Genomic DNA, 27,438 nt, shown 5'->3' on the forward strand with positions numbered 1-27,438 from the left:
CCCCCCCCCCCCTTGGACTGGACTTCAGACATTAATACCTTTGTTAATTTGTTCATTTTATAAACTGAAAATATTTAACATATCCATTTCCTTTTTAAAATAAAACCCAATTTTAAACACTCAAAGAATTAAAAAAAAATCAAAGTTGATATTTATATCGTCTTTAAATCTCATGTTTATTTGGACAACCTGTACTTAACTGCATTTAATTACTCTACACATTATTGTTTTGTGTAGGCTGATGTATTCACCAAAAATAGATGTGGAGCATGAAAATGAAGAAGTAGAGAAAACTAAGAAAACATCAAAAAATAATCAGGTGATCAATAAAAGATCAAAAAAAATAAACTTAACTGAGAACTCTTTTATTGCGAATACCAAGATCGATGCTTGATCTTGTTTTTTTGTTAATCTGTTAATTTAAATTTAATTCAATAATCCGTATAGCCTTAAGATAGATAACTGAAATAAAGAGATAAACCAATAAACCTCAAATTAAAAGTGTCCATTGTAGATATCAAGATCAAGTGATCGGGATATTATGAGTATCAAATTCAAAATTGGGTTGGGTTAACTAATATTTTTCACAAAGATTTATTTGAAACCTCTTATTTTGAGTGATATGATTTAAAAAATTAGAAATTTCAATTTATGATCTAAAATGGGTTTGATGGGTTTAAATAATAAAATTAGAACCTCTTCTCTAGAGTGTTATGATTTAGATAAAAAATTGAACTTTTAATTTAATTTTTGTGACATTATCGGGTGTAAAACCGGTAATACGACAAATCCATTTCTGGGTCGGAGAAAATCGTGTTTGGTTTACATCTCTTTCCAGTTCCACGGGGGAGGGTTTCCATTTTACTCCAAAAAATCAAAACCTCAATTTTTTGTTGACAAAACAGATTTTAGTACACCAGAGGCCGAATTTAAAGAATTTGAGCCGCAGCTTAAATTCAAGCTACGGCTCAAATATGGTTGGTTCCACTTAAAATTGTACAAAATTTTTCAAGATTTAAGCCAGCGCTCAATTGAAAACCGGTTTTTCCTGGATTTGTGACGTAGTTTAAATTCATTAAATTCGGACTCAGGCTACCAGGCTGCGGTAAGATATACTTGTGGACTCTGATCCTGCAACGCCTCCTGGTGGTATCTCTGGTGGCAGCGCTTAAATGGGCTTAAACCCTTGGGCAATCTTGGTCTCCCAAAATGGGGAGGCTTACAGATTTGATCTCTTTATCTTTATCTTTATCTTTATAACATGTTTGAATTCAGGCTCCTCAATGGAAACTTCAACCTAAGCTCAACTATGATGATGACGATGATGAAAGCTGAAATGGATCAACAATAAATAACTCAGTATTTTATATTTGTACTTTTAGAACTAGCTGTAGTTTACACTGTACAGTTATACCTATTTCCAGGGGTGTATATTTTCCTAAAAAATTTTTTTTCCTTTTAAATTAAAACCTTTTCCCCCCCCCCCCCCACAAGTTAGGTAATTTTTTTAGGGTATATTTGCTGAATAATGAAAAATAAATGATTTGGGCGCAAAGTGTGAAAAAGGACGAAAAAACTTGCCTTTTCATTTCCAATTTTTCATTTTTTTTCTCCTAGATCTTCAAAAATCATTTCCCTCCGTGGGGGGGGGGGTTAATTCTTTAAAATAAACACCCCTGTCTTTTTCGTATCTGAGATCTAGTTTATGAATGCTAAATATTGTAACCTTCTTGTCAGAAGTAAATCCTAAAAAAATGTAAACCAGGCGAAGTGACAAGAAATATTTTCATATACTTATTCATACGCATGGAGTCCATGAAGCTCTAGTTGCAAACCTGGTTATTTTGATCGATTAAATCAATAAATCTGCTTAGAAACCAAATTAATTGAATAGCGAGAAGTAGTTGAACGGAAAAACATGCTTTCCTCAACTTTACTGAGATACATACAACCGATTATGTAAGGAGTTGAAGAATGCCTTGGAGTCATGTGCCTCACATAGGTCTCCTGGTCTGGATGGACTCCCAGAGAACCAGGACCATCATTGTGTACATAAAATGTATCCGCTAAGCAACTGTTCAGTGTTCACGATAATTTTTTTTCTCATAATTATAAAAAATACTTCTTAGCATTTACTCTTTTTATGAAAGTTGTGTTAATAAAGAAATGTCAATCTACAGTTTAAAGGAACTAAATTTTGTATCTAAGACTATTTTTGTTTACTCTCTCCCCCCCCTCTACCATTTCACGTTTATATGTAATTCAACTCAAAACCAATTAAATATTTATTACATGAAGATTTCTAGTTTAGACAATATGAATTGATTAATGATCTGTCTAGACTGTGAAATATATAAAATGACTTGTATACATTATACAATAATTAACACTTATTTCAGATTTATTGAAAATGTTATGAGTCTTCCTTTCAAGGTATTTTATGTACGTATGTGACAACTTAAGGCTATTATGTACATTGTGTTAGGATAGAGCATCTGACGGAGAATTTATCTTAATTCAAAATAATAAATGTTTAAAAAGTTTTAAACTTGTGACATTTCTACGGAGAAATGCTGTAAATAAGTATGTCGTCAAAGGGTCGATGTTAACGCCAAATCAACTCAAAATAACCCCATTTTGTGAATTTGGATTTCCATCTAGTTGAATAACAATGTTTCTGAGGACCAGAATGATAAAAATTAGCAAACATAAAACATAAAAACTTCACAAGACGACTTTTTAATATAAAATTTTACACTTTCAAAACTTTCTCCCTCCTACAACAAACATTCAAAATCTCGTGATCACTCCTCCATTCCCCTACCTGGAACTAGAAAAAATTATATATGCCACTGTTTTGATGCTTCCTTTAAAGTTGGATATTTCTTTCTTAAAGGGACAGTAAAGGAAAAATGAAAGGGGGTATAGGCTGAAAGCTAATCACTTTAGCTTTTCATCGAGACCCTTGAGACGCCTATCTGAAGTTCCTAACTCGAGAGTTGATATAAAGCTGTTTCAAACTTGTACGAAAATGCATATATATACAATTTCGTATAGAAATAGTAGGTTTAAACAGACCATGCTCAGAAAAACAGCAACCAATCTGAAAAAGATGATATCCCAGAGAAAGCTAATTGTAATTTAGGTTTACTTTTATATTTGTTGTTTCAATTTTCAATAGATTTCATTCATAATATTATTTTTACGTCCGTATTACTTGACCAGAAATTCCACCAATGGCAGTGCAGTAAAGTGGTCACGTGATACAGGCGGAGACACGTGACCAGTATACTGCTCTGCCATTGGTAATAGTTCCGGTCACGTGATTTAAGTTTCAGATTTTCAAAATTTTACATATATGAATTTTCGTATAATTATAACACAGTTTTATATCAATTTCTCGAGACAGGAACATCAGATAAAACTTTCATGGGTCGCGATCAAGAGCTAAAGTGATTAGCTTTCAGCCTATACCCCCTTTAATTTTTCCTTTACTGTCCCTTTAAATTCAAAATTTCAGGAAAATGTCAAGTAGTCAATCATTGGTCAGTCTGGCCAGGTAAATTATACATGATTTTTTTCTTTGAAGAGGCAAATTTGTTTAAATGTAGAATTTTTATTAAGATTGCTGTAATGGTATGTATCATGTAAAGAACAAAAACAAACTAACATACATGCATGCAAAAAAAGTCTAACCAAACTGAATCATAATAACAAGGTATGCAATGGCATTGCTTATGATTGTCATAAATGTTGTCTTGTCCACAGAGAAGAATCCCAAAGCCTCAAAAGGTTTCAGATTCTCTAACATCCCAATAACTGAAAGTTTTAGTCATATATTTGCATTATATCATTTATGAGAGATGATTTAGTTTAAAACTTTAAATATCAAAATCATCAGAATATTACCTAAGTTAAGGTTCTCTCTGTAAAACTCATCATCACACTTCAATGCCGTTTGTCTGAAGAAAAGATGCTAACATATTAAATTATTAAGGTTCAAATCTTATTCATTTACCTGAGAAAATTATTTCTATCGCTGATTGTTTTATATGTTTCATCACAGAGAATAATGATGTAGAATATATGAACCGTAAAGCCTAGCAGTGGGGTGGCCCAAATTTGTGTAAATTTTACCTTTTTTCTGAATTCGAACATGCATGGTTACAAGGGATATGTAGAGCACTTTAAGGAAAGTTGGGCCTTTATCTTTTTGAGATCGGATACATGTAAAAATTAAATGTTGCTGTTAGGCCCGGTACGAGACGATTTTAAAATTCAATTAAACTACATCTATTAGTTTAACCATAATTGTTGATTTCACTTTTTGACAAAAAAATCGTATCAGGCAATAAGTGTACTGGTTTTAGGTACTTCTAGGCTTTTGCAATTTAAGTTCTATTTGCGACTTATTTTATTTTTAAAATCAGTTTCAATGCTCACAAACCAACAATTGCACATACAGGGGTTGGTCCTGCTAATGAGATGTATAAATAAAGCCGTTAACAGATAGCTAGGAGGTAAATGAAGCTAACTCATAGCTCAGAGGTCAAACAGGTAGCAGTTCATTGCTAATACGGTTCATCAGGTAGATTGATAGCAAGCAGGTCAATGAGTTAGGTCAATCATAGCCAGGGGGTCAATCTGGTAGTTCATAGTTAAGTGCGCAATCAGGTCGAAAGTTTATGGCTAGAAGGTTAAACAGGTCGCAATTTATAGTTAGGGGATCAATCAGGTAGATATTTCAGAGCTAGGGAGTCATATCAAAGGGTCAATAAGGTAGATAGATCTGAGCTTGGGGGTCAATCAAGTAGAAAGTTTGTAACTAGTAGGTCAATCAGGTAGCAGTTCATAGCAAGGGGGGTCAATCAGGAATAAATTCATATCTAGAGGGATAATCAGCTAGATAGATCTAAGCTTGGGGGTCAATCAAGTAGATAGTTTGTAACTAGGAGGTCAGTCAGGTAGCTGTTTATAACTAGGGGGTCAATGAGATAGTAGTTCATAACAGGGAAGTAAATTAGATATCATTTCATAGCTAGAGGGTCAATCAGGTAGAAAGTAAACAGCTAGTGATTTAATCAGGTAGATAGATCTGAGCTTGGGGGTCAATCAAGTAGAAAGTTTGTAACTAGTAGGTCAATCAGGTAGCAGTTCATAGCTAGGGGGTCAATCAGGTAGATAGTTCAGAGCTAGGGGGTCAATCAGGAATCAATTCATACCTAAAGGTTTAATCAGGTAACAGTTTATATCTAGGGAGTCAATCAGGTAGATAGTTCAGAGCTAGGGGGTCAATCAGGAATCAATTCATATCTAAAGGGTTAATCAGGTAACAGTTTATATCGAGGGAGTCAATCAGGTAGATAGTTCAGAGCTAGTGGGTCAATCAGGTAGTAGTTCATAACTGGGAAGTCAATCAGAAATCAGTTCATATCTAGGGGCCGGGTCAATCAGGAAGTATTTCATATCAAGGGGGGCAATTGGATAGATAGATCATAGATAGGGAGTCTACCAGGAAGTAGTTTATATCCAGTGGGTCAATTAGATAGATACTTCATATATAGGGGTCAATTAGGTAGAAATTTCATATCTAAGGGCCAAGGGGTAAATTAGGTAGATAGTTCATTGCTCAGGTAGCAGTTCAACTCTTAAGAGTTCTAATTTGAAAACTGGTTTTAAGCCAAGAACACTTTTATAGTGTAACCAGAGATGGAATTTAAAGAATTTGAGCCGCGGTTTAAATCCCCCAAAACCCGGTTTAAATTAAGCGCCGGCTTAAATCTTGAAACAGTTGATACAATTTTAAGTGGAACTAACCATATTTAAACCGCGGCTTGAATTTAAACCGCCGATTAAATTCTTTAAATTCGGCCAAATTAATGGCTTCCAAGACTTCTGAATTTTTTTTAGGACTTATATGTGTATGGAACCACTGGAACCTGGGTGCCAAAATTTTTTTTTAAAAGTGTGATTTGGGTCACCCTACCTACCCCTTTGTCAGCTGCATTACATGTATCAACGTTTTGCAGTAAGTTAGAAAGAAATTAAAAGACCTCCTACCCTTAACTGCATTCGGCAAGGTTCAAGGTGATTTGGGTGTACCCCCTAGGAAAGGAACACCCATGATACCAATGATGATCTTTCTCAGAAAGTTTTGATTAAGATTCCACAGCAAAGCAGTTTCTGAGTTCCACTATATCTGCTCGGGAAGTAGGATAAGGTTGGAATTTAGGAGGTAGGCGGATGAGGATGGGGTTGTAAGGGTAACAGGTATGAGATATACCATAGTCCTCACTTTTAACGTGTATTCCCACGTGGACAGATTTTTAAAAGAAAAAATAACCCGCTAAGCATGCTGTCCCATCACTTTAAAACACGGGGAGTGTGTCTTTTGCCTATCATGAGTAATCCAGTTTCCATTTTGAGAAGGGTGAAAAACCAGTTTATGGTATTTGATTTAAAGTCTATTGAAGGCTCTGTTCCCCCTTAAAACCTGTATCAGCGTGTACTTCATTCCTGATGAGTTAAGTAAAAGACTACTTTTTGATCTTTAAATTTATGGAGGTTCAAATTATGTATGTACTTACCAATATTTATTAAGAACCTTAATAGTTGCATACTGTATAAGCACTGAACAAGGCCAGACTGTTAAGTTGTGTTCTAAGGGAGTGGCTTTTAGATAATGGAAATGAAGGCAAACTTTGGTAATGAGGTTGTTGGAAATATGGGTGCAGGAAGTTTTGGAGGAGGGTGAAGGGAAATCTCCTTTTTTACACAATTTTATTTAAAAGAGAACTGTCTAAGTCATTGTTATCTTGTGTTGAAGTTCTAAAATGTGAAAACAGGCTATTTCCGTGAAAACTCAAAAAAATAGTTTTTTTACATGGTACCACTTCAAAAGTTGCATGATTCATAATTCACTCTCAACCTTAACTAGGCTTTGGTGCATTCTGCAACAATTTGCAGTACACTGACCAAAGATATGGTAATTAGTAACGTTTAGTGGACAGTAAAATATTTAGATTAGCCTAAATCCATGGTGCTCTCTTGTTTTATTGTTGGCATTTTATTGTTGTTGAAGTTAAAGAGCTTTTAAAAAATAATTTGATTACATTTCTGATTTTTTTATACTGAAGTTGTAGAGAAGCTATCTGTTTTGTTAGAAAAGTTGTCTTTGCAAAGACAAATTTTCAAAAAACATCCTAAAATTAAGGTTAAAAAGCTCTAGCCCCAACAGCAAGTAAATGCCAAAAATGATACTTTGCATGATTATTAAATACATTATAGGGAATCTCTTCAAAAAGTTTTTCGAAAATTGGAAGATAGACTTTTTAAAAAATTTAGGATAAAAAGCATATGCAAAAAGCAAAATTAAAATTAAATAAATTTTGGAATTAATGTTTTCATACAATATGCTATATGTGTGCATTTAAAGAAAATCTAAGACATTGACTTCCATGACTTCCATTTATGTTTTTTGTTTGTTAGCTAATCTAGCATTATTTTACTAAAAAAGGTAACTTCACAATCTTAACAGTATTTTTTGCTTGGTGTCTTTCCTTTATATCGGACTTTTTTGACAATGCAGAGTTGAAATGTTAAGCAACAATTTGTGGCGTGTATTACTGAAAAGCTTATAGTATAACTTTAATGTTTATACCTTATGGTTCTCAAATGGGGAATTAGTTGTTCCTGCGTTTCTCGTTCTTGAGCCAGGAGTGGAAAATGTCTATTTTTGCATTCTCCCAAATGTTGTTAAAAAAGAGCTATTAGGGTTTTTGAGCCCTTGTAAGCATTTCAAAGATTTGAATATTGGTTTTTTGTTTGTCATTCTTAATTAGGTGTGTGTAGTGAGGCTGAATTTAAAGAATTTAAACTGTTTCACTAAAACAACAAAAAACCGGTTATAATTGCAATTGAGTTATGACTCAAATCTCGAGACAGTGAATACAATTTCAAGTGAAACCAACCATGATTTAGCCACATCTCTAATTTGAGATCTGGCTCAAATTCTTTAAATTTGACCTCAGGACTAATATATCCAATAAAACAATATTGCTTGAAATGTAAAACAATTCAGAAAAGGTCAAATTTTGTGTTAGTTGCTAACCCCTAGAAACTTGTTCAAAATTAAAACATTCTAAAAATTCAGAGTTTCATTTCTTTTATGATACTCAAATACAGGAGACGTTAGTCCAAAACTAACCATTGGTCCATTTCTAACACTGAGTTTTAGAAATGGGCACAAATTGAAAGACCGGGTTTTTAGGATCCCAGCCCATATTGAGAATAAAAATCGACAGTTAAAACTAGAACGCATCACAAGGACAAAAATTTCCAATTTTCAAATATTTTCAGAATTGAAAATTATAAAAGGAGTCCTTTTTATACTAAACCATTGACTGTTTTCAAGACAATGTCAGCTTTTCCATTTTCAAACATATCATGAATTGGAATCATTGTTGCTTTTCGAGACAAAATCCACTTTCCTGTTTTTCAGTTTAATCTGTAATTCAAAACAAAACTCATTTTCATAACTTACTAAATAAATCACTGAAAGTAAAAATTATCCTATGATGACTAAATTAACTGCTGAAATATATCTAGAATCTAAGTTTCCACATTTTATTTGATAAATAAACAACCAATTTCCCACATTTCTAGTTAAATCTACATTGCAAAAACAAAATATTAATATTTTTTTTATCATGCAATGTTGTAAAGCTTTTATTAATTACAATAGAACAATACTTTTTAATTTCCATTTAGTTTATATTTTATCATATCAAAAAAGTGCTTAAATACTTGAAAACTGACAATGATATGATTTGACTAATTGTCTCAAAACCAGGACATGAGCTGAAATATGGAAATTGTTTTTAAATATGGATATGTTCAAGAATAAAACAAGAATCATGAAAAACTATTTCTTACACCTTATTATGAGCTAGTTAACATTGCTAGTTACAATAAAAAGTTTTAGCCGTTTCTAATAATTGTATGGCGAAGTTTTGTTCAACTTGGCGTGGATTTAAATGTGCTTGAAAAAGATAATTTTGCAGATTTGGCCCATTTCTAAAACTCCGTGTTAAAAATGGGCCAAGTGTTAGTTTTGGAACTAATTTCCCTTGTAATAGAGATGTTAGTTTCATTGCTCCATGGTAATCTTAGAAGCATGATGACTTCGCACAATGCACACCCATCTGTTTATTTGGCAAAATTGACAGAATTTTAAATTTTACGTTCTGAATTTAGATAGTTAAATTGAACATTTAACACAACAACTGTGCAGTGTAAACAGACCCATTTCACTTAACAAGTGATTTAAAAAGTTACAAATAAAACTTTTCTTCTGAAATACTCACTGGAACAAAGATGACATCTAAATATATTGCGGGATTAAACTTACAGGATCCATTCAAGGATAAATATATGAACGGGAAAAGTAAACATAAATTGAAATCATTATAAATCAATGCTAGCTACAATTCATGAAATTTGTAAATGAAAAGATTATCAGAATATATTCAAAATTTTGTTCATTCTCAACATGAAACACAAGACAAATGCAAAGCATTTTAAGAGGAGTATTGTGACAAAACAGTCAACCCCCCCCCCCATGACCCCATAAAATACCCCACCGTGGGAAGGTACAGTGAACAGTTCTTCATCATAAAGCGTTTTAATGATATAATGCAGAACATGACTCTTTTTTTTATAAACCAGATAAAGACCCTGGGACCTGATATATTGAATAGTGAGATCAAGTCTAATTGTGTCTAGACTATGTTTAGCAAATTCTTTTCAGCTTGACTTGGCGCACAAGAGAAGTTGTTCAATTTAAACTACTTAATTCAACTACTTCTCACTATTCATTACATCTGGTCCCTCTTTGTTTAATTAAAATAAACAAGATTATAAGAACTGATTAATAATTTCAAGATTGTACTCGTAACGTTGTTTTTGAGACTTTAAAAACATAAAAGCTCACTCATATCTAGGGCGAGTATTCCCTTATAACCAGCGCACCACATTAATACACGAGTGTTATGTTTATATAAGCTTTATTGAAGTAGTTTATCCTCAACTTCAGCTCTCACACTGTGAACTGAAATTAAATTATTATAATATAACAGAATATATATNCAGAAATCCTGAACATTGAAAGTTTATTAGAATTCTTCAAATTCCACAAAGATTAAGGTTAATGTTTAATTATTTAACAATCCTATTTTAGGGATGTGTTGGTTGCAGTATCCCCAAATACCTTGTGCAAAGATCCTAAGAATAAATCTCTTAGGGCATATAAACCAAAGAAAGGGATTGTTGTTGAAAAGGAAGAAACAGATTCTGAGGATGATTTTGTAAAGGAATTTCTATCGGGGGTGAGTGGGTAAGTTTTTAATTGTTTTAGATATGTGTGGTTGAGGCTTGGTTTTGTTTTATGTTTTTATTTTATGCAACATATTGATTCTAACAACATTAATATTACACTTCCTTCACTGTGTTTGCTTAACAGGTTGAAAATATAGTCGTTATTGTAGCTTGATTAGTACTGATGATTTCGGGGGGGGGGGGGGGTGAAGCAGGCAGCTAGGCTACAAATTTAAATTAGCATAGTAATCTGAAAATTGCAGAATGGGGGAGTGAGAGGGGTGGGGGGGGGGGGGGTTATTTGTTTTATTCTGCAATTCTTTTAACAATAATATACAACTGAAAAATTGGTAGAAGCTTCAAAGCTTGATAAAATATCCATTACTTCAAATCTGTGTATCTAAATGAAACCAGATCCCCATTTCAAAATTCTAAATAATTGATGTTCGACAAGTAATATTTGCATTTTTTTAGACCTACAGAGCCAGTTGTAAATAGCAGTGGATACAGTACGAAGTAAGTATTTTTGTTCAAGGAAGAGAAACTATGAAAATTAATAATTTAAATAATAAACGTAGAGACAATGAAACTGTTGAACATTCTTTTGTAATAAAAAGTTTGTTAAAATATGTTTATAAAAGTCAAATTATTGCTGAATGAGTTTTCATAAAATGGCCCTTTATATCATATATAATAATACTATGAAGCCTGATTGAACTTGGCTTTTTAAATTTTTTTTTTTTTTACAAAATTACACTAGCTTTTATTTAGACATAGGATTCTAGAAATGAAGAAAACCGGGGACCCTGCTAAGTAAGTTTATTATTCTCTGCAAAGTAAAGTATTTAAAAATGATTTTTTTGTGGGNAACAAATGTTGCCAATATACGTTTTCCATGTACCACATCAACTTCAAACAAATGTTGCCAATATACGTTTTCCATGTACCACATCAACTTCAAACAAATGTTGCCAATATACGTTTTCCATGTACCACATCAACTTCAAACAAATGTTGCCAATATACGTTTTCCATGTACCACATCAACTTCAAACAAATGTTACCAATATACGTTTTTCATGTACCACATCAAATTTTAAACAAATGTTACCAATATATGTTTTCCATGTACCACATCAACTTCAAACAAATGTTACCAATATACGTTTTCCATGTACCACATCAACTTCAAACAAATGTTACCAATATATGTTTTCCATGTATCACATCAACTTCAAACAAATGTTACCAATATTCGTTTTCCATGTACCACGTCAACTTCAAACAAATGTTGCCAATTTACGTTTTCTAGGACTCTTGATGATAAGATAAATAGAAGCAGTGGTAATTCTGATCCAAAGCTCAGATACAGATCTATCAACCGTAGAAACCTGTTTCAAGGTAAATTTTTTTAATTTAATTTTTTTTAAATATTAACTTTTTTGCCTTTTAAGCTTTGAAAGATAACTACAATCTAAGCTTAAAAGTATCTAAACATAGCAAAACTTTTAACTATTGAAATTAAATGATTTTTATTGTTTAACCACGTTTGAACAAAGTTAGGATAATAGTGATAATACAGTAGGACCCATAAAGCTGTGGTATAAGGTTAACTTATGTAACAATATATATTCAAACCAAATGGGTTCCTTCACATTGCACAATTTCTTTTGATTTGCATTGGATTACACATAACCAGAAAGACCCAGAATTAATTGACATTTAATCCTTGGTAATTTTAAACGCACATAAAAGGCAAACTCCACTTTGGAAATGGCAGGACTAGAGCTATTCAGTCATTTTTAAAATTAGATTGTAAAGTCGTCGGAATTACTTTAATTTATTCCGGGTCTTACTGATTATGACTGTGTAAAATCATAACTTGAGTTTAACAGTCGCCTTCTAATTCTACAGTCTATGTGGTCTAAGTGGTCCCATTGTACTCAATGTTTTGTATATTTTCAGTCCCAGATCGCAAACCAATTAATGACACAATCAGCTTTCTGAATGAGAACAAGACCACTGGAGAAAATGATGAGAATAGAAATGAGAATTTGAAGAGGAGAAGGGGAGAGAACAAGATTGAAAATGGGGGGTTCAAAAACAGGATGCTTAAAGAATACAAGATCAAAGAAGATGAAGACAGGATCCCGGACATACTTCCACCACATCTCATTGGTAAATACAATTTTATAACAATATCAAGTTATACATTCTACAGTGAAACCCTTAATAACGAATACATCGGAAGAATTTATTAAATGTCGTCTTGACAATTTTTCAATGAGTTTTATTCTATATTACGTAAATTCAGTATTTGCGAAAATAAATAAATAGCCATGAATATGCGGGAACAGTTTTAAAGAGTTCCATATAATCATTTAATTAAAAAACTAAATATCTGCAACATTCCATTATCAAAAAGTGGAGAATATGACATTTGATGAATTCTTTCAATATATTCTATATTAAGGGTTTCACTGTACCTGAATGAACTGTAAGTGGAATTTGACCCTCTATAAAAAGATGGCAATTCACAACCGTACCCGGTTTACAACAGTATCCGTGGAACCTTTATCTGATCCATGATGTGGAATATATTGTTGTTTTTCAAGGGTTAAAATATTTGATTCTGATAATTCCTCTATGCTTTCTTCTGTAGAAATGCGAAAGTCACTTTTGTAGAGAAAATAGAATTAAAAATATCAGTTTTCAAAGTGACATACATTGATATCTATCTAATTCATACTTGATCAGACAAAGTATCTAAGGGTACCGTTGTGAGTTCGGCAATGCCATCTTTGCATGGAGGTTCACTAAAGTTGCGCTTAATGTATACAAGTGAATTGGACTAAACTAATACAAATTGAAATGTTTTTACTTTTTTAACAGCATAGTCTGCATTTTTTTTTAAAAGAAATAGAAATGTTAAAATCCCTAAAAATTACATTTTACAAAACTTGAATTAACTCAAAATCAATTTTTTTAGGATTACAGAATTTTGGGAATACTTGCTATCTAAACTCTGTGCTACAGGTATTGAAAGGGAATAAAATAAGTTATAATACTTCATATCTTTAAACATATCATTAAGGTACATACGGCGATGGTAGATACTGTATTACTGATAGTAGTTCAATAGTAATTTCAATTTACTCTAGAGTGGCATGGCCGACTAAGAACGGCGCCCTTAATTAGCTTTCCTTGATTATGAATTCATAAGTTATTGAAAATTTATTTTATAAATTTTAATTTCTCAACAAAATGACTTGCAGAATTTTGCTTTAGAAACAATTGAGGAAATTGTTAAAATCAAACACTTTTCAACCCAGAGAAATTTGGATATTTTCAACATCATTAGTAAGATAAAGATTTCAAGGGTACCGTTAGGAATCAGGAATGCTTCCTTTTACAGCGTTTTAATAAAAGTATGAAATTTATATTTTTCCATGTAATATGTTTAATGTTTATGATCGGAAAATACGGACTATCATCTAATTTTATATTTTATTTAATAGATTTTTGATTTTGGAGGAAAATATCTTTTGGATTTTTCTTCATTTTCATTTTTTGTTTTACTTAATTTTACTGTTTTACTTTGTCATATTCACTCATTCATTATACTTTTATTGATATCTTTTATGATTGGCCAAGATGAGATTCTGATTTATGAAGAAACAGTTTTATTTTTAGGTTTTACTGGGACTACCCACCTTTACTTCAAATATGCTGAATCTAGGGTAATTTATTTGAGCACTTTAAGGGACTGGTGCCGTAGTTTAAAGTGACGAGATACATGCCAGATTCACAAAGGTGCCCTTTCAACCTTTGTCCTTTATCTAATCTATATAGTTGAAAATATCGCCGTTCTTCTGGCAAGTGTTTGATTTTTAAAATTAAACGTAAACCTTCGTTTCTGTAATCAGAAATGCGCAAGTAGCCTTTTTAGAGAAACACCAATTAAAAATAATTTAATTTCAAGAAGAAAATTATTAATAGCTTAATCTTAATCAGATAAAAGTTTTATAATGTACCGTTGTGAATCTGACATGTCATCTATAAATGGAGGGTCACTCAAAATTATGTTTTCAGTCCCCATAAAAATTAAACAATTCGTCCTTTTTCTAACAACAATTTTAGTTTGTTGAAGCAGCCATTTTTCTGAGAAAATCTTATTTCTAGAATTTTTCTGTTGCAACATTTTTATGGGATTAATTTTTCATCTTTAACCATCAAAAAACCTTTACTTTGGGGTCATCTGAATTGCCACAAAAATATTTGGGCCGGATATGTTCAACCGTGGGGCATGTGGCTAGGACTGATTTGATTCTATCTATTTTGCATGGCTGGAATTTTCTTGATTCAACTAATAATGACATTGACTAAAATTCAAAGATTTTTAAATTAGTTTTCTGAAGTAAAATGTTTATATTAGGCCTATGTTAAAGAACTATGGTTCATCAGATGAGAGGAAGCCCTTTTATTTTATCATCTCCTTAATCTACCTCATTAATGTAAAGGAGATAAAGGTAAAATATCATGCTAAATGGATTGTTTAAAGCTATTCAAGAGATGTCTAAAACTTTTTTCTATTTGGGTGTGATGTAGAATTCTACAGGTCACTTAAAAAATTAAAAAACAATTGAATGGAATGTCAGAATTTGACACTTTTTCGTTAGAAAAACAAAAGTTTCTCTCACATTTTTGATAAGACTTAGGTTTGAAGGTTGCCGTTAATCTTTAAAAATCAGGCATGCCCCTTAATTATAGGGTAAATTGAAATTAGAACGACTGTCTCTTTCTACGAGGAAGGTTGGAGAATATTAAAATATATACCCCTGTGCTGTAGAGGTGTTTGACAAGGAGAAACTACGAGGAAGGTTGGAGAATATTAAAATATATACCCCTGTGCTGTATAGGTGAGAAACTACATGGAAGGTTGGAGAATATTAAAATATATACCCCTGTGCTGTATAGGTGAAAATCTACGAGGAATGTTGGAGAATATTAAAATATATACCCCTGTGCTGTACAGGTGTTTGACAAGGAGAAACTATGAGGAAGGTTGGAGAATATTGAAATATATACCCCTGTGCTGTACAGTTGTTTGACAAGGAGAAACTACGAGGAAGGTTGGAGAATAATAAAATATATACCCCTGTGCTGTACAGGTGTTTGACAAGGAGAAACTACAAAGAAGGTTGGAGAATATTAAACATTGTCTTGAGCAGGTTAACACCAGGTTCCAGGGAACTAAGATGCAGGTCAGTATTGTCATTACCATTCCCTCCCTTCCCTCTTTTTTAACTTTCTTCCTTTGGAAAAACTTAGGTTTCCACTAAGGGTTCCCTTTCACATTCATCTTTGATTTGATTTGAGTTTTCCAGTTGTCTTATTTGGGAACCCTAATTGGCTCATTAAACCTTGTTGTCTGATTAAACCTTGTTGACTGATTAAACCTTGTTGTCTTATTAAACCTTGTTGTCTGATTAAACCTTGTAGTCTTATTAAACCTTTAAAATTCGGTGATGGTGATGGACCAAACCCCTGTAGAGTAAAAAAGTAGTAAACCTTGTTGTCTGATTAAACCTAGTTGTCTGATTAAACCTAGTTGTCTGATTGAACCTTGGTGTCTTATTAAACCTTGTTGTCTAATTAAACCTTGTTGTCTGATTAAACTTTGTTGACTGATTAAACCTTGTTGTCTCATGATATGACTGACAAGAATGCTATAAAAGGATGCGAATGAGTGCCTGAGTATATTTCTTGATACAATAACAGAGAGCTACACTCAGCTGAGCAGTGGTAGGGATTTCAATAATAACAATAACAAAACTAGCCAAATTTTCAAAAACAATAACACAGGGGTTTATCTAGAGTTTTTTTTTGAAGTTGTAATACTTCACTTTTTGGCAGATTATTTGTGTCTTTTTGTTATTTAAAATTGTTCAAGTGTTATTGGTGTAGAATGTTCACCCAGATTAATTCTAGATAAAACCTTGCAATAACAATAATTTGATTGATGACAATAACTTGGATTGTAATTAATATTAACAATACATTTTATTAATAACAAAAGTAAAAACAGTCATTATAATAATATCAATATCAAAACAGGAATCTTAATTACTAAGTAACAAACAAATGCATTTTAATAAAAGAAAACGGTCATTTTAATAATGTTGATATTAATAATAATAGGAAAAACAGGCATTGTAATAATAAGAACAATAGGAAGACAGGGAGTTTTAATAATATCGAAGAAAACAACAAGCAATTTGATAATAACAAAAGCAATAACTGCAGGCATTTTAAAATCTAAAATGAATAACATAAAATGAATTTAAAAACTCTGCATTATTAATTGAAATGAATGTGAATTTAATTTAAAATTTAACTAAAAACCTTATTTTGACTTTATTTTACAGAATGTAGTTTAGAGAGGAAAGCTAGGAATCCCGTTCAAGATTTCATGTTCAAGAAAGAGGAATTGTCAAAGTATGTGTTTTATTTTGTGCTTTAACCAAAGAGTTAACACGTGGTTATCGAGTAGATACCATCTAATATCGAGTAGTTACCATCTAATATCGAGTAGTTACCATCTAATATCGAGTAGTTACCATCTAATATCGAGTAGTTACCATCTAATATCGAGTAGATACCATCTAATATAGAGTAGATACCATCTAATATCGAGTAGTTACCATCTAATATCGAGTAGATACCATATAATATCGAGTAGTTACCATCTAATATCGAGTAGTTACCATCTAATATCGAGTAGTTCATTCCCCCTGCTCAAGGTTCGTTCAAGTTAACCAAATCAACCATACCTTCTGGATTTTTAAATCAACGGTTAAATTTTGTTATAACTCACAAGCTCTAGTAAGATCAAAAAAATGTATGCGAAATTACTGTTACACCTTTATGACCTTGAAGCTCCTCTGGTTTTAATTGTACACCCAAGTATGATTTATTTACAATCTAAATATAAATTTAGCTTGTCTGGGTGTTTGTTTGTTTGTTTGTATGTTTGTTTGGTTCCAATAAACCTCATGACGGCGGAACCGATCAGGCCCAAATTTTGTGTGGAACCTCACGTGGTCCCAGGGAAGGTTTATGAATGATCAAAATTTCAAATATTTGCCTCCCATCAAAATTTGATTTTCATTACATTTTTGAAAATTTTAAAATCCACTAAATTTTTGTTAAGATCCGCGAACTTGTTTTTATTTTGTTTTACGATGTTGTACATAAAAAGCATGTTCACAATTAAAATAGAAGATGGGGGCGGAACGCCCTAAAATGCGAGTAATAATAAATATGATTTCTAAATCTGTTTAGTTGTTTATCCTGCGGGAAGCATAGTTCCGTTGTTCAATCAGAGATGGAGTTGTGGTGCTCCCTACCCTCTCCTCAAATACAAACCTCTACTCCTCCAAAGTCCAAGTTTAGAGATATGTTTAATACTCCAGAGAAAAGTCCAACAGCCTCGTCCCAAACACTGGTAAAAAATAAACAAAGATATAATATATATTTTTAAAGTTACATTCGACATTCGTCGACGTATTTATTAATAGAATTAAGACGACTTTTGATTTAAATGTTTGATTTCTACCAAGCTTTCAAACAGATAAACATAGAAACAAAGAGAAGCCGCCAAATAACAACTCTCTGTAGATTGTAAAAAAACTTGTTAGAAATCAAAACTTTAATAGAAAAGTCGTCTTCTTTGTATTGGTATACACTGTATATACAAACCTACCCACTACACTATCTATGCTTTAAAAAACGTTCCCAATGAGCAACATATGGTTCTAACCTAGAAGAACCAAATTCTCCATGATGTTAAAGTGCTTCGATATAAATTTTACTCTTTGCCGTTTTAAACAAAAACTATCGCATTCTTGAATTACTTTGACTTAAAGGGGCTGTAGACATAATTTAAAGTGATCTCTACTTTGAAACTGGTTTATCGGCACGATTTAATCCCTCTATTTAAGCAACCATAAAGGAAGATATCGTCGTTTTTCTAACTTTGGTTTATCCTCATCATTTCTGCAGTATAAATAGAGAAACAACAGTTAAAAGAGGTCAATTTTCAGCTGGAAATCTGATTCATCCTTTATCAGAGAAAGTTTTCAAGGTTACAGTAGGATATCGGATATGCCACTTTTTAAATAGATGGTCTAGCTTCACTTGAAACTTCAGTCAACATTTTCATTCTAATATTTTTTAACATTTTTCGCTCAAGGATATATCAGAATATCAGAAGGCTGTGGAGAAAGGAATAATGGCTCCCGTGATAGGTAAAAATTCATATTAAATCTAACTTAGCATTATCTTATTATTCTACAGGAAACCTATTTAACTGTGGAATAGAAAGACGACAGATATGCAGTATTTGTTGTTACAAAGTTTCAGCCGAAGCCTTAAAATCAACTTACTAAGTATAATGGATTTGTGTAGTGTGTTCAGTGTACACTGCATTGCATAATTTTGGTGTTTGTATATTTGACTATTTAAATCATTTACGTACCATTAATGGGTCGCACTATACGTAATTGCAAATTTAACAATATTAAAGATCTAAAAGTAAGGATATTTAGGGGGCACTACTTCCGACAGCTTTGACCTGAATTTCCGAGAAAAGTCAGCTCCACCAAGCCGTCATCTTACCAGCAGACCTCCACTAGCAGATCTGAAAATACACCCGAGCCCTAAGCTAAGAATCCAAGAAGATTTAAAAGCTTATAAATCCGCGAAAAGTTTATCTGACGGTGTGAGCGCAAATACCGCGGTGGATTTGCTTGAACTTATCTCGCAGAATTTCCAAGTAGAAGAGCGGGAGCGCCGTTGCGAGGAATGTAAAGGAGAAAAGGCAAGCACCTCAACACACATAAATCAGCTAGCCAGGTACTTAAAAAAAAGCTTTCCTTGGGGAGGAAGGAGGGCTTTGCACCCGTGTCCGTTGAGGCCTGAAAAATCCCCGGAAATCACAGTTTTTACTGACCCAGGGAGGAGGGTCTGAGCACTCATTGCCCCCCCTCTGTTTTAGTTGCATAAGAGAATTGGTATCACTTTTCTTTTTATATATTACAAAACAGTCGAAATGATGACATCAAAGCGTTGTTTTAATAAGAGTTTCGAATTATTTTTTTCCAGAATTTTGATTGTTGTTCTGAAACGGTATGATAGTAATGGGAGAAAGATATCTAGGTAACACTTTTCACTAGAACATACGAACATAACAGCAAGATAAGCCTTAACGGGATTGAAGTTTTAATTTCAAGAATGGTATATCTAATCCACAACGTTACCCTTTAAACCTTTCTCTGGTAAAGGATAAATGCGAAATTTATTTTAACTGAAAAGTGATTATATTTTATGCTGATTTCTATATCAAAGGGAATTTGATGATCTATACTGCAGTAATAATATAAGGTAATTCACAGAACTTTTTTTATAGAACAACTCCGAAGTCTTCCAAGTTTTTGCTTAAATAAAGGTTCAACCAATGTGAATCAGGCATGCCATTCCTTAAATGAGAGGTCACTTAAAATTGCGCCGACAATCCCTTTAATAGATAAAAGATACAAAAATATGGCCTGTGTTCATTGATCAAAGCCAATCAAGTACATCGGCTGCTAGAATCAAGTGCTATAAAAAGGCCTTTGGAAAAGCGTGTAAAGGGATTGAACTCGAAATTTCGGTCGACCCTAGTCATTCTAAGGCTTTCTTGGTTTCAAGTATTTTTTCGTGTAACTTTTGTAGAAAACCCACTTGATAATTATCAGGTTTTAAAATTAAAAACATCAATGTATATTGTATAATATATACTTGATCAGACAAAGCTACCCTAGTCATTCTAAGGCTTTCTTGGTTTAAAGTATTTTTTTCGTGTAACTTTTGTAGAAAACCCACTATTGAAAATTATCAGGTTTTAAAATTAAAAACATTAATGTATAATATATAAATTACGCTTACAGCTCCTTTAACTCCAATTTTTAGAGCTGTCCGAGTCCCCAGAAGTTTTAGCCTAAAACAGTTCTGTAGAAACCAGTGTTCAGAAAACTTGAAGGATTCAGGCGAAAAAGGTAATCCTAGTTGCTTTAGCACATTAACACATGTACCTGCACATGCACATTGAACATGTAAATGTACCTACCTGTACACTGTACATGAATCTGTAAACAATAAATAGCTAGAAAAGTACTTTAGCATAAAAGTTTTTATATTTATTTTTAGCATTAAACGATATCTTATCTTATCTAACGTTACCCTGCACTTATGTTGTATTGTACCAACTCCTAATTTATGGAAGAAACAGAAGAAGAAGAAAAACGAATTGTTAATTATCTGATCAATTTGTTTTAAGTATATCTGCTCAGAAAGTAAAGATGTGTGGAGTAAAACAAAAATTTGCATCTTCTAATTTTTGGTTTTCATGTTGATAATGCTCCAAGAATTGTGCTAAACTGTATTAATTCTGGAATGGATATAAAACAATGGAAACCTGTGCCCAGCCCCGGGCCATGGGTTCCCCTGGAATTAGAGAGTTAAAAATAGATTTCTGTGTACAGTCATCCCTGCTACATTTTTAAGATTGACTTGCGCTTTTGCTGCACAATTATGAATGAATCCCTCTACAATACTGCGCCCTCCGCTCAACTACATAGTATTTTACAAAAAAATTTCACCATCAATTCTTAAAATAAAGGGTGATTAAACTGAGGATTACACTTTTAGATTGACGTTTAACTCTTATATCGAGAAAGGTGGTGAAACCCTGGCACTTTGAGATATCCAACGTCTAAAGTTTAGTCATAAACGGGAAAGATAAGTCACTAGTCACAGATTTGAGACACAACAGTAGACTAGGAGTAAAACAAATTCCATTTAGAACTGGTGAAAGAAGATAATCTCCATTCCGTGATATTATCAAGTGTAGAGAGAAGAATTGAAGATAATCCAAATAATAAATCTGTGCGGTGCTCCACCTTTTCAGAAGAACTTACTGGAGTTAGCCCGCTTAACTCTCCAAGGTTACTTCACCTCAAAACTTATTTTTTTCTTATTTAAATAATACATTTTTTTCTAATGATTTAGGGGGCGAGGGGGGGGGGTAGGGAATTTGACAGGAATGGCACGTTAAATTCCCCCTTTTTTAATCTTCAAGCTAAAAATTCATCTTGTCCGCTAAATATTCCTTATTTTTCTTGTGATAGCTGGAATAAAATGTTGAAAATTTCCGAATACACTCGTGTATAAAAAAATTTTAAAGAAAATTAAAAACCCTGACATGATTTTGATAGTTTAGAAATAGCCTTAAATGGGCTCTAGGTGTAATTTCAAGTAATCCTCCATTTAAAGATGGACGTGCACGATTTCAACTGTACACGTGAAACCTGCATCTGATCAATTATGTGTAAGGTAACGTCGCTTGAAAGATGTTTGATTCTGTTTATTTCTCCATGGTATTCTTTCAGTAAATGCGCAAGTCACTTTGTAGAGAAACCACAGTTGAAAAATAATTAGTTTTTAAAATTATAAACATGGATTTATAATTCATACTTGATCAGACGAAGCTTTAAAAAGTACCACCGTAAATCTGGCATTGCCATCTTCACATGGAGGGGCCCTTGAAACTTTATTTATGATTTTTTGGTGAAGCATTGACAGAGTAAGTTCAACTCCTCAGACACTGAAGAAACCTTCTTTTATCTCTCCTGAAAGAACGCCCAATTCTTTTCGTCTATCATCAACGCCAACTCCTAAACCATCAAGTTCTCCTCCCAAACCACGGTTTTATCCGTCCCAAGACTCACCTCCTGTCAAGCTGAATGGGACCCCAGCAAAGTTTAAAGGTGAACCAACTATTATAATTAAAAACCATCCATTTTCTGAAGAAGTATCGCCTAATTGATTAATGCTTATGTTTACCATAATTTAGATTGAAGTGTCTATGACATATCTGAGAAAGATAAAAATTATCACATTTACAGATATTTAAATACGAGTGTCCAATGTCCATTACAAATTAGAGATAGATGAAAATGGTCACATAAACATAATTACATTAAAAGAGTGTTCGGGGGGTCAGGGGCGTATTCAGGAATTTGTCCAGGGGGGCCTTGCATTTTTTTTCTTTCCACGGGGGGGGCTCAACNTTCACTTATGAATTTACTAAATAGATGGATAAAGAAAAGGTTTTTATGTTGGGGGGGGGGGGGGGGGGGGGGGGTTAAGGCTAAATCCAAACAGAATCGATCTCCACCAAATTTACTTCCTTCTATAGGCTCTGTTATGAGGAAATGAGCGGAGAAGTCAAGTAAAAATTCACGGAGTTGCAATATGATTTTAATTATTTGTGAAAAGAGTTGAAGAGAATGATTTTCTGATTGACGATGTCGTCTTCGTTTTTTAAATTCCCCCAATTTGGGAATGAATTTTCTCAAAAGTCACACTTCATTACATTCATTAAATATGTTTGTTTATTTCCCACCATGATTTAGATATCTACAATCACAATATCTATAATCAAAAACAGGGGCGGATACAGGGGGGTGGCGGGGGGACATTCGCCACCCCCTGACAGATTCAGGGAGGGGCGTAGCCCCTCCTTGAGATTTCGAGGCAAAAAATGTTCCCAATTTTATAAATCGTATGTGTTTTTCAATTTCAAGCTTTTTTTATTTAATGGAAATCTTGACTTTCTTTCGAAATGTGTACTAATAACACATAAAAATCAACGACAACAAGTAAATGTTATTGTTAACGATAAATTTAGAATTAGAAATTTGTAAGAAACTAGACTTAAGTTATAATGTTGTTCATATCTAGTAATGTTCCTTAATCAATACTCATTTATCAAAATTGTAATATTGGTCCTAATTTTGATGCATTTAAGTATAACTAGTAATTTCTTTTTGTTTTTAAATTGCTAATGTTCCTATTATTGTGTCCTGTTCCTAATACTGTTTCCGACCCAACTTAAATCCCTGTCTTAATCCAATATTTTTGTTCCAAATTCCTGAACAGTCTTTTTATTGTTCCTAAATCCCTGTCCTAATCCATTATTTTTGTTCCTAATTCCTGAACAATCTTTTTATTGTTCCTAAATCCCTGTCCGAATCCTTTAATTTTGTTCCTAGTTTCTGAACAATCTTTTAATTGTTCCTAAATTCCTGTCCTAATCATTTATTTTTGTTCCTAATTCCTGAACAATCTTTTAATTGTTCCTAAATTCCTGTTCTAATCCGTTAATTTTGTTCCTTAAAGTTAAAAATCTAGTTTTTTAGTCTCAAGTCATTAATTTTGACTCTTTTTGAGTCTTTTATGTCAAAAAAAAATTTCGCCTGCGGCACGATTTTTTGTTCCTAATTATTAATTTTTTTGTTCCTAAAAAATCTTGCCCCCCCCCCCTCACTTAAATCCTGTATCCGCCCCTGATCACAAATCTACAATCGTGAAAAATGAAAGGGGGCATTTTTTAGTAAATTTCCCATGGTTTAGATAAGAGCGACCATGATATATCTGAGATGAACGAGGAGGATCAGATTGAGTATATGACGTATATATCTGCTAAGCAAGCTGCTGAAACAAGCGCAGAGGTTAGTTTCTAACTTTATCAGAAGGGTGTATACTGAGCTGGGAACTTTTGTGTTGGAAACTTTTAAACTTGATATCCACTGTGGGCACTTTACATTTGAGGATCTCAATCTTTATTTTAGTAATTTCTCCCCTGACCTAAGCTGGCTTCAACCCCAGACTGTGTGCGATTAAATTTTATTAAATTAATGTAATGGTCGTGGTAGATGAGATCCCCACAACGCAATCGGAATCCCCACACCGCAATCGAAATCCCTGCACCGCAATCGGAATCTCCATACCGCAATCGGAATTCCCACATCGCAATCGGAATCCCTAAACCGCAATCGGAATCTCCATACCGCAATCGGAATTCCCACATCGCAATCGGAATCCCTACACCGCAATCGGAATCCACACACCGCAATCGGAATCCACACACCACAATCGGAATCCCCACAACGCAATCGGAATACCCACAACGCAATCGGAATCCACACACCACAATCGGAATACCCACAACGCAATCGGAATCCCCACAACGCAATCGGAATACCCACAACGCAATCGGAATCCACACACCACAATCGGAATCCCTACACCGCAATCGGAATACCCACAACGCAATCGGAATCCCCACAACGCAATCGGAATACCCACAACGCAAAAGGAAGAAATGGGCTCAGACTGAGTCCAAAACCCGGTTAATCCGGTACCCTTCATTTTAGTTATTCCTCCCCTGATCAAAGCTGGCTTCAACCCCTGACTGAGAGCAATTACCATGCGGGGGATATCAAATAAAGATGAAATTTATCTGATGATTAACCAAAGATCGAGATCAAGCATTGATATTTGATATTTACAATACAAAGTTCCCAGCTCTGATTAGATACTTTTGGGGAGATATGATAATAAATGGCACTCTATGATTTGATAAAGGGAGCGTCATTTGAAACTCGAACGACAGTTCTTTTTAAATTTTGTATTAATCCACAGGATTCTGATCTGCAAAGAGCTCTAGAAGAGAGTCTTGTCAGCAGCAACAATTCAGCTAGAAAGCGGTGCTGGTCACCTGATACTATAGGATCCCCAGAACACAGGTACAATTCTGGTTCTAGTTCTGGGATCTCTAGAATACAGCTACAGGTCTAGTTCTAGTGCGGTCACTGGGCATTCAGAATCTAATATCTTAGGATTCCTAATACAAAGGTATAGGTCAACTTCTAGTGCGGTCACCGCCCACCGGTCATCCAGCATCTAATATCTTAGAATTCCTAATACAGAGGTATAGGTCAAGTTCTAGTGTAGTTACCAGGCAGCCAACATCTGATATCCTAGGATCCCCCAGAACACAGGTACAATACTAGTTCTGATAACTAGTTCTAGAGTGCACGACTTGAAACATATGATTGTAATTTACTGTGTGCATGCATAATCATTTTAAATTAAAAACTTAATTTTGTCGAAAATAAGTTAATTTGGTAGATATCAAACCTGTGAGTGGGGGGGGGGGGTTAGGAAAATTTATTTAATTGTTTTAATTAATCTTAATGTTGCAGGGTAGACGATAGTTTTGATATATCGTCAGGAACGAAGTTCAAGATCCGAAAACTGAGCGGAACCCTGGAGGAAAAGGAAAGATTACAGTTGAATACTGAAGAGGAAGAGCTCAGGATTGCTCTGAGATTAAGTGTCGAGGAATCGGTTAGTTTGCAAATATTTTTATAGAAGCAGGAAATAATTCTAAAAGATTGATTCGATTTTAAACCCCACCTAGCAACCAATATTTTAATTAAAACATCTTTAAACTTTTTTATCATGTTGCTAACTGATTGTTTTCTCTTAAAATGTTCTGAAAATCTTAGTATTTTCCCAAACCTGTGATTATATTTTAATCTGATTAAAATGTTTAAAACCTGTCATAAACATTTAACTGTACAATAATTACTTGTAATAAAGTTAACGTTTTTTAAATATTTATGTTTAGATCAGATCTAAAACGGATAAATTACAAGAGGACTGGGATACAGACGACAGTGAAACAACTGTAGAGGATAGTTCAGGTTAAATTATATTAATTGACATGAATACAAGCCGCGAAGCTCCCTTAATTCCCGATAAAAATCAAAACTTTAAAGGACTGTCGTCAAGTGATCATTACATTTAAATACGAGTGAGGCGCACATACCCTTGATACATTTATCGGATAGTTGTCTTTTTTGTACCTAAACAAGTGTTAAATTCTGGCAATTTCATGCGGTGTTTTTTTCAGCAAAGAGAGGTCTCAATTGAAAATTGTCCATTAAAAAAATTAAATACTCATATATGCCCATGCATTTTTCGGAGTGTATACTAAAAACAAAAACATGGATATCAGATTTATACTTGATCAGTAAAAGCATTAAATGGTACTGTTGTGAATCGAACAGACCTATCTTTAAATGGAGTCACTTGAAAAGCATTAAATGGTACCGTTGTGAATCGAACAGACCTATCTTTAAATGGAGTCACTTGAAAAGCATTAAATGGTACCGTTGTGAATCGGATAGACCTATCTTTAAATGGAGTCACTTAAAAAGCATTAAATGGTACCATTGTGAATCGAACAGACCTATCTTTAAATGGAGTCACTTGAAAAGCATTATTTTCAGAGTACAGATTGGTTTCAATTATCTCACACTACGGGTCTTCTCCTACTTCAGGGCATTATAGAGCACAGGTTTACAGGTAAACTACAGTACAGTTAATTGTAGTACAGTGCAGTACTGTACATTTATACTCGCAGTACATAGTACAGTACAGTTTATTGTAGTAAAGTGCAGTACTGTAAACTGTACAGGTAGACTTAAGTCAAAACTACAGTACAGTTTATTTTAGTACAGTAGAGTAATGTACTGGTATATTTGCAGTACAGTATAGTAGATTGTAGTGAAGCACAGTTCAGTACTTGCACGTGCAGTAAGTACAGTACAGTTTATTGTTGTGAAACACAGTGCAGTACTGTACGGGTATACTTGCACTTGCAGTACAGTAACGTTTATTTTAGTAAAGCACAGTGCATTTGTTGAGTGTAAATCTTCATCCAAATCATCAACTGTAGGTTTTATCATCTTTCTGTTACAAAAATAAACCCAAAACCTTCAAGTTGTTCGGAAACAATCTCCAACTCAAGAAACAGTGTACAGTACAGTACAGTGTACAGCTAGGTATACTTTTAGTGCATTGTAGCATCATGGTACTTTGTCTGTGTGTTGATTGTTAAAAATTAAAAATTACTGCAGTGCAGTACAGTGCACTCTAGTGCAGTGCAGTGTAGTCTAGTGCAGTGCAGTGCAGTGCAGTGTAGTGCAGTGCAGTGCAGTGGATCATAAATACAGATCATCACAGTAAATATGTATATTGGTGAAAAAAATAGTGTCAGGTAATTTCCACAACGGAATTTCCCCAGCCACAACTTCCCCAATACCAACTTTC

At 33.5% G+C, this 27,438-nt stretch overlaps 2 protein-coding genes across 2 annotated transcripts in view; both read left to right on the forward strand.

Annotated features, from left to right (window-relative positions):
* The window catches only part of LOC111700920 (polycomb group RING finger protein 3), a 7,443-nt gene extending 6,019 nt beyond the window's left edge, over window positions 1–1,424 (forward strand). The window contains exons 11-12 of the mRNA XM_023472000.1: window positions 238–319; window positions 1,276–1,424. Coding sequence (XP_023327768.1) covers window positions 238–319; window positions 1,276–1,335 — 142 coding nt within the window. The 3' untranslated portion in view covers window positions 1,336–1,424. The remainder of the gene's footprint in view (window positions 1–237; window positions 320–1,275) is intronic.
* A 955-nt stretch (window positions 1,425–2,379) lies between these two features.
* LOC111700918 (ubiquitin carboxyl-terminal hydrolase 37) overlaps window positions 2,380–27,438 on the forward strand; it is a 28,354-nt gene continuing 3,295 nt past the window's right edge. The window contains exons 1-25 of the mRNA XM_023471998.1: window positions 2,380–2,433; window positions 3,521–3,559; window positions 10,238–10,393; window positions 10,849–10,890; window positions 11,146–11,187; window positions 11,687–11,775; window positions 12,340–12,552; window positions 13,364–13,410; window positions 14,068–14,114; window positions 14,810–14,903; window positions 15,546–15,638; window positions 16,113–16,179; window positions 16,803–16,872; window positions 17,719–17,881; window positions 18,629–18,683; window positions 18,984–19,290; window positions 19,540–19,593; window positions 20,386–20,471; window positions 21,278–21,419; window positions 22,048–22,241; window positions 23,890–23,987; window positions 24,961–25,064; window positions 25,524–25,668; window positions 25,952–26,027; window positions 26,616–26,691. Of these exons, the coding sequence (XP_023327766.1) occupies window positions 3,525–3,559; window positions 10,238–10,393; window positions 10,849–10,890; window positions 11,146–11,187; window positions 11,687–11,775; window positions 12,340–12,552; window positions 13,364–13,410; window positions 14,068–14,114; window positions 14,810–14,903; window positions 15,546–15,638; window positions 16,113–16,179; window positions 16,803–16,872; window positions 17,719–17,881; window positions 18,629–18,683; window positions 18,984–19,290; window positions 19,540–19,593; window positions 20,386–20,471; window positions 21,278–21,419; window positions 22,048–22,241; window positions 23,890–23,987; window positions 24,961–25,064; window positions 25,524–25,668; window positions 25,952–26,027; window positions 26,616–26,691 (2,495 nt within the window). The 5' untranslated portion in view covers window positions 2,380–2,433; window positions 3,521–3,524. The remainder of the gene's footprint in view (window positions 2,434–3,520; window positions 3,560–10,237; window positions 10,394–10,848; window positions 10,891–11,145; window positions 11,188–11,686; window positions 11,776–12,339; window positions 12,553–13,363; window positions 13,411–14,067; window positions 14,115–14,809; window positions 14,904–15,545; window positions 15,639–16,112; window positions 16,180–16,802; window positions 16,873–17,718; window positions 17,882–18,628; window positions 18,684–18,983; window positions 19,291–19,539; window positions 19,594–20,385; window positions 20,472–21,277; window positions 21,420–22,047; window positions 22,242–23,889; window positions 23,988–24,960; window positions 25,065–25,523; window positions 25,669–25,951; window positions 26,028–26,615; window positions 26,692–27,438) is intronic.

This window comes from Eurytemora carolleeae, unplaced genomic scaffold (assembly GCF_000591075.1).
Source record: "Eurytemora carolleeae unplaced genomic scaffold, Eaff_2.0 scaffold286, whole genome shotgun sequence".
Classification (NCBI taxonomy): Eukaryota; Metazoa; Arthropoda; class Copepoda; order Calanoida; family Temoridae; genus Eurytemora; species Eurytemora carolleeae.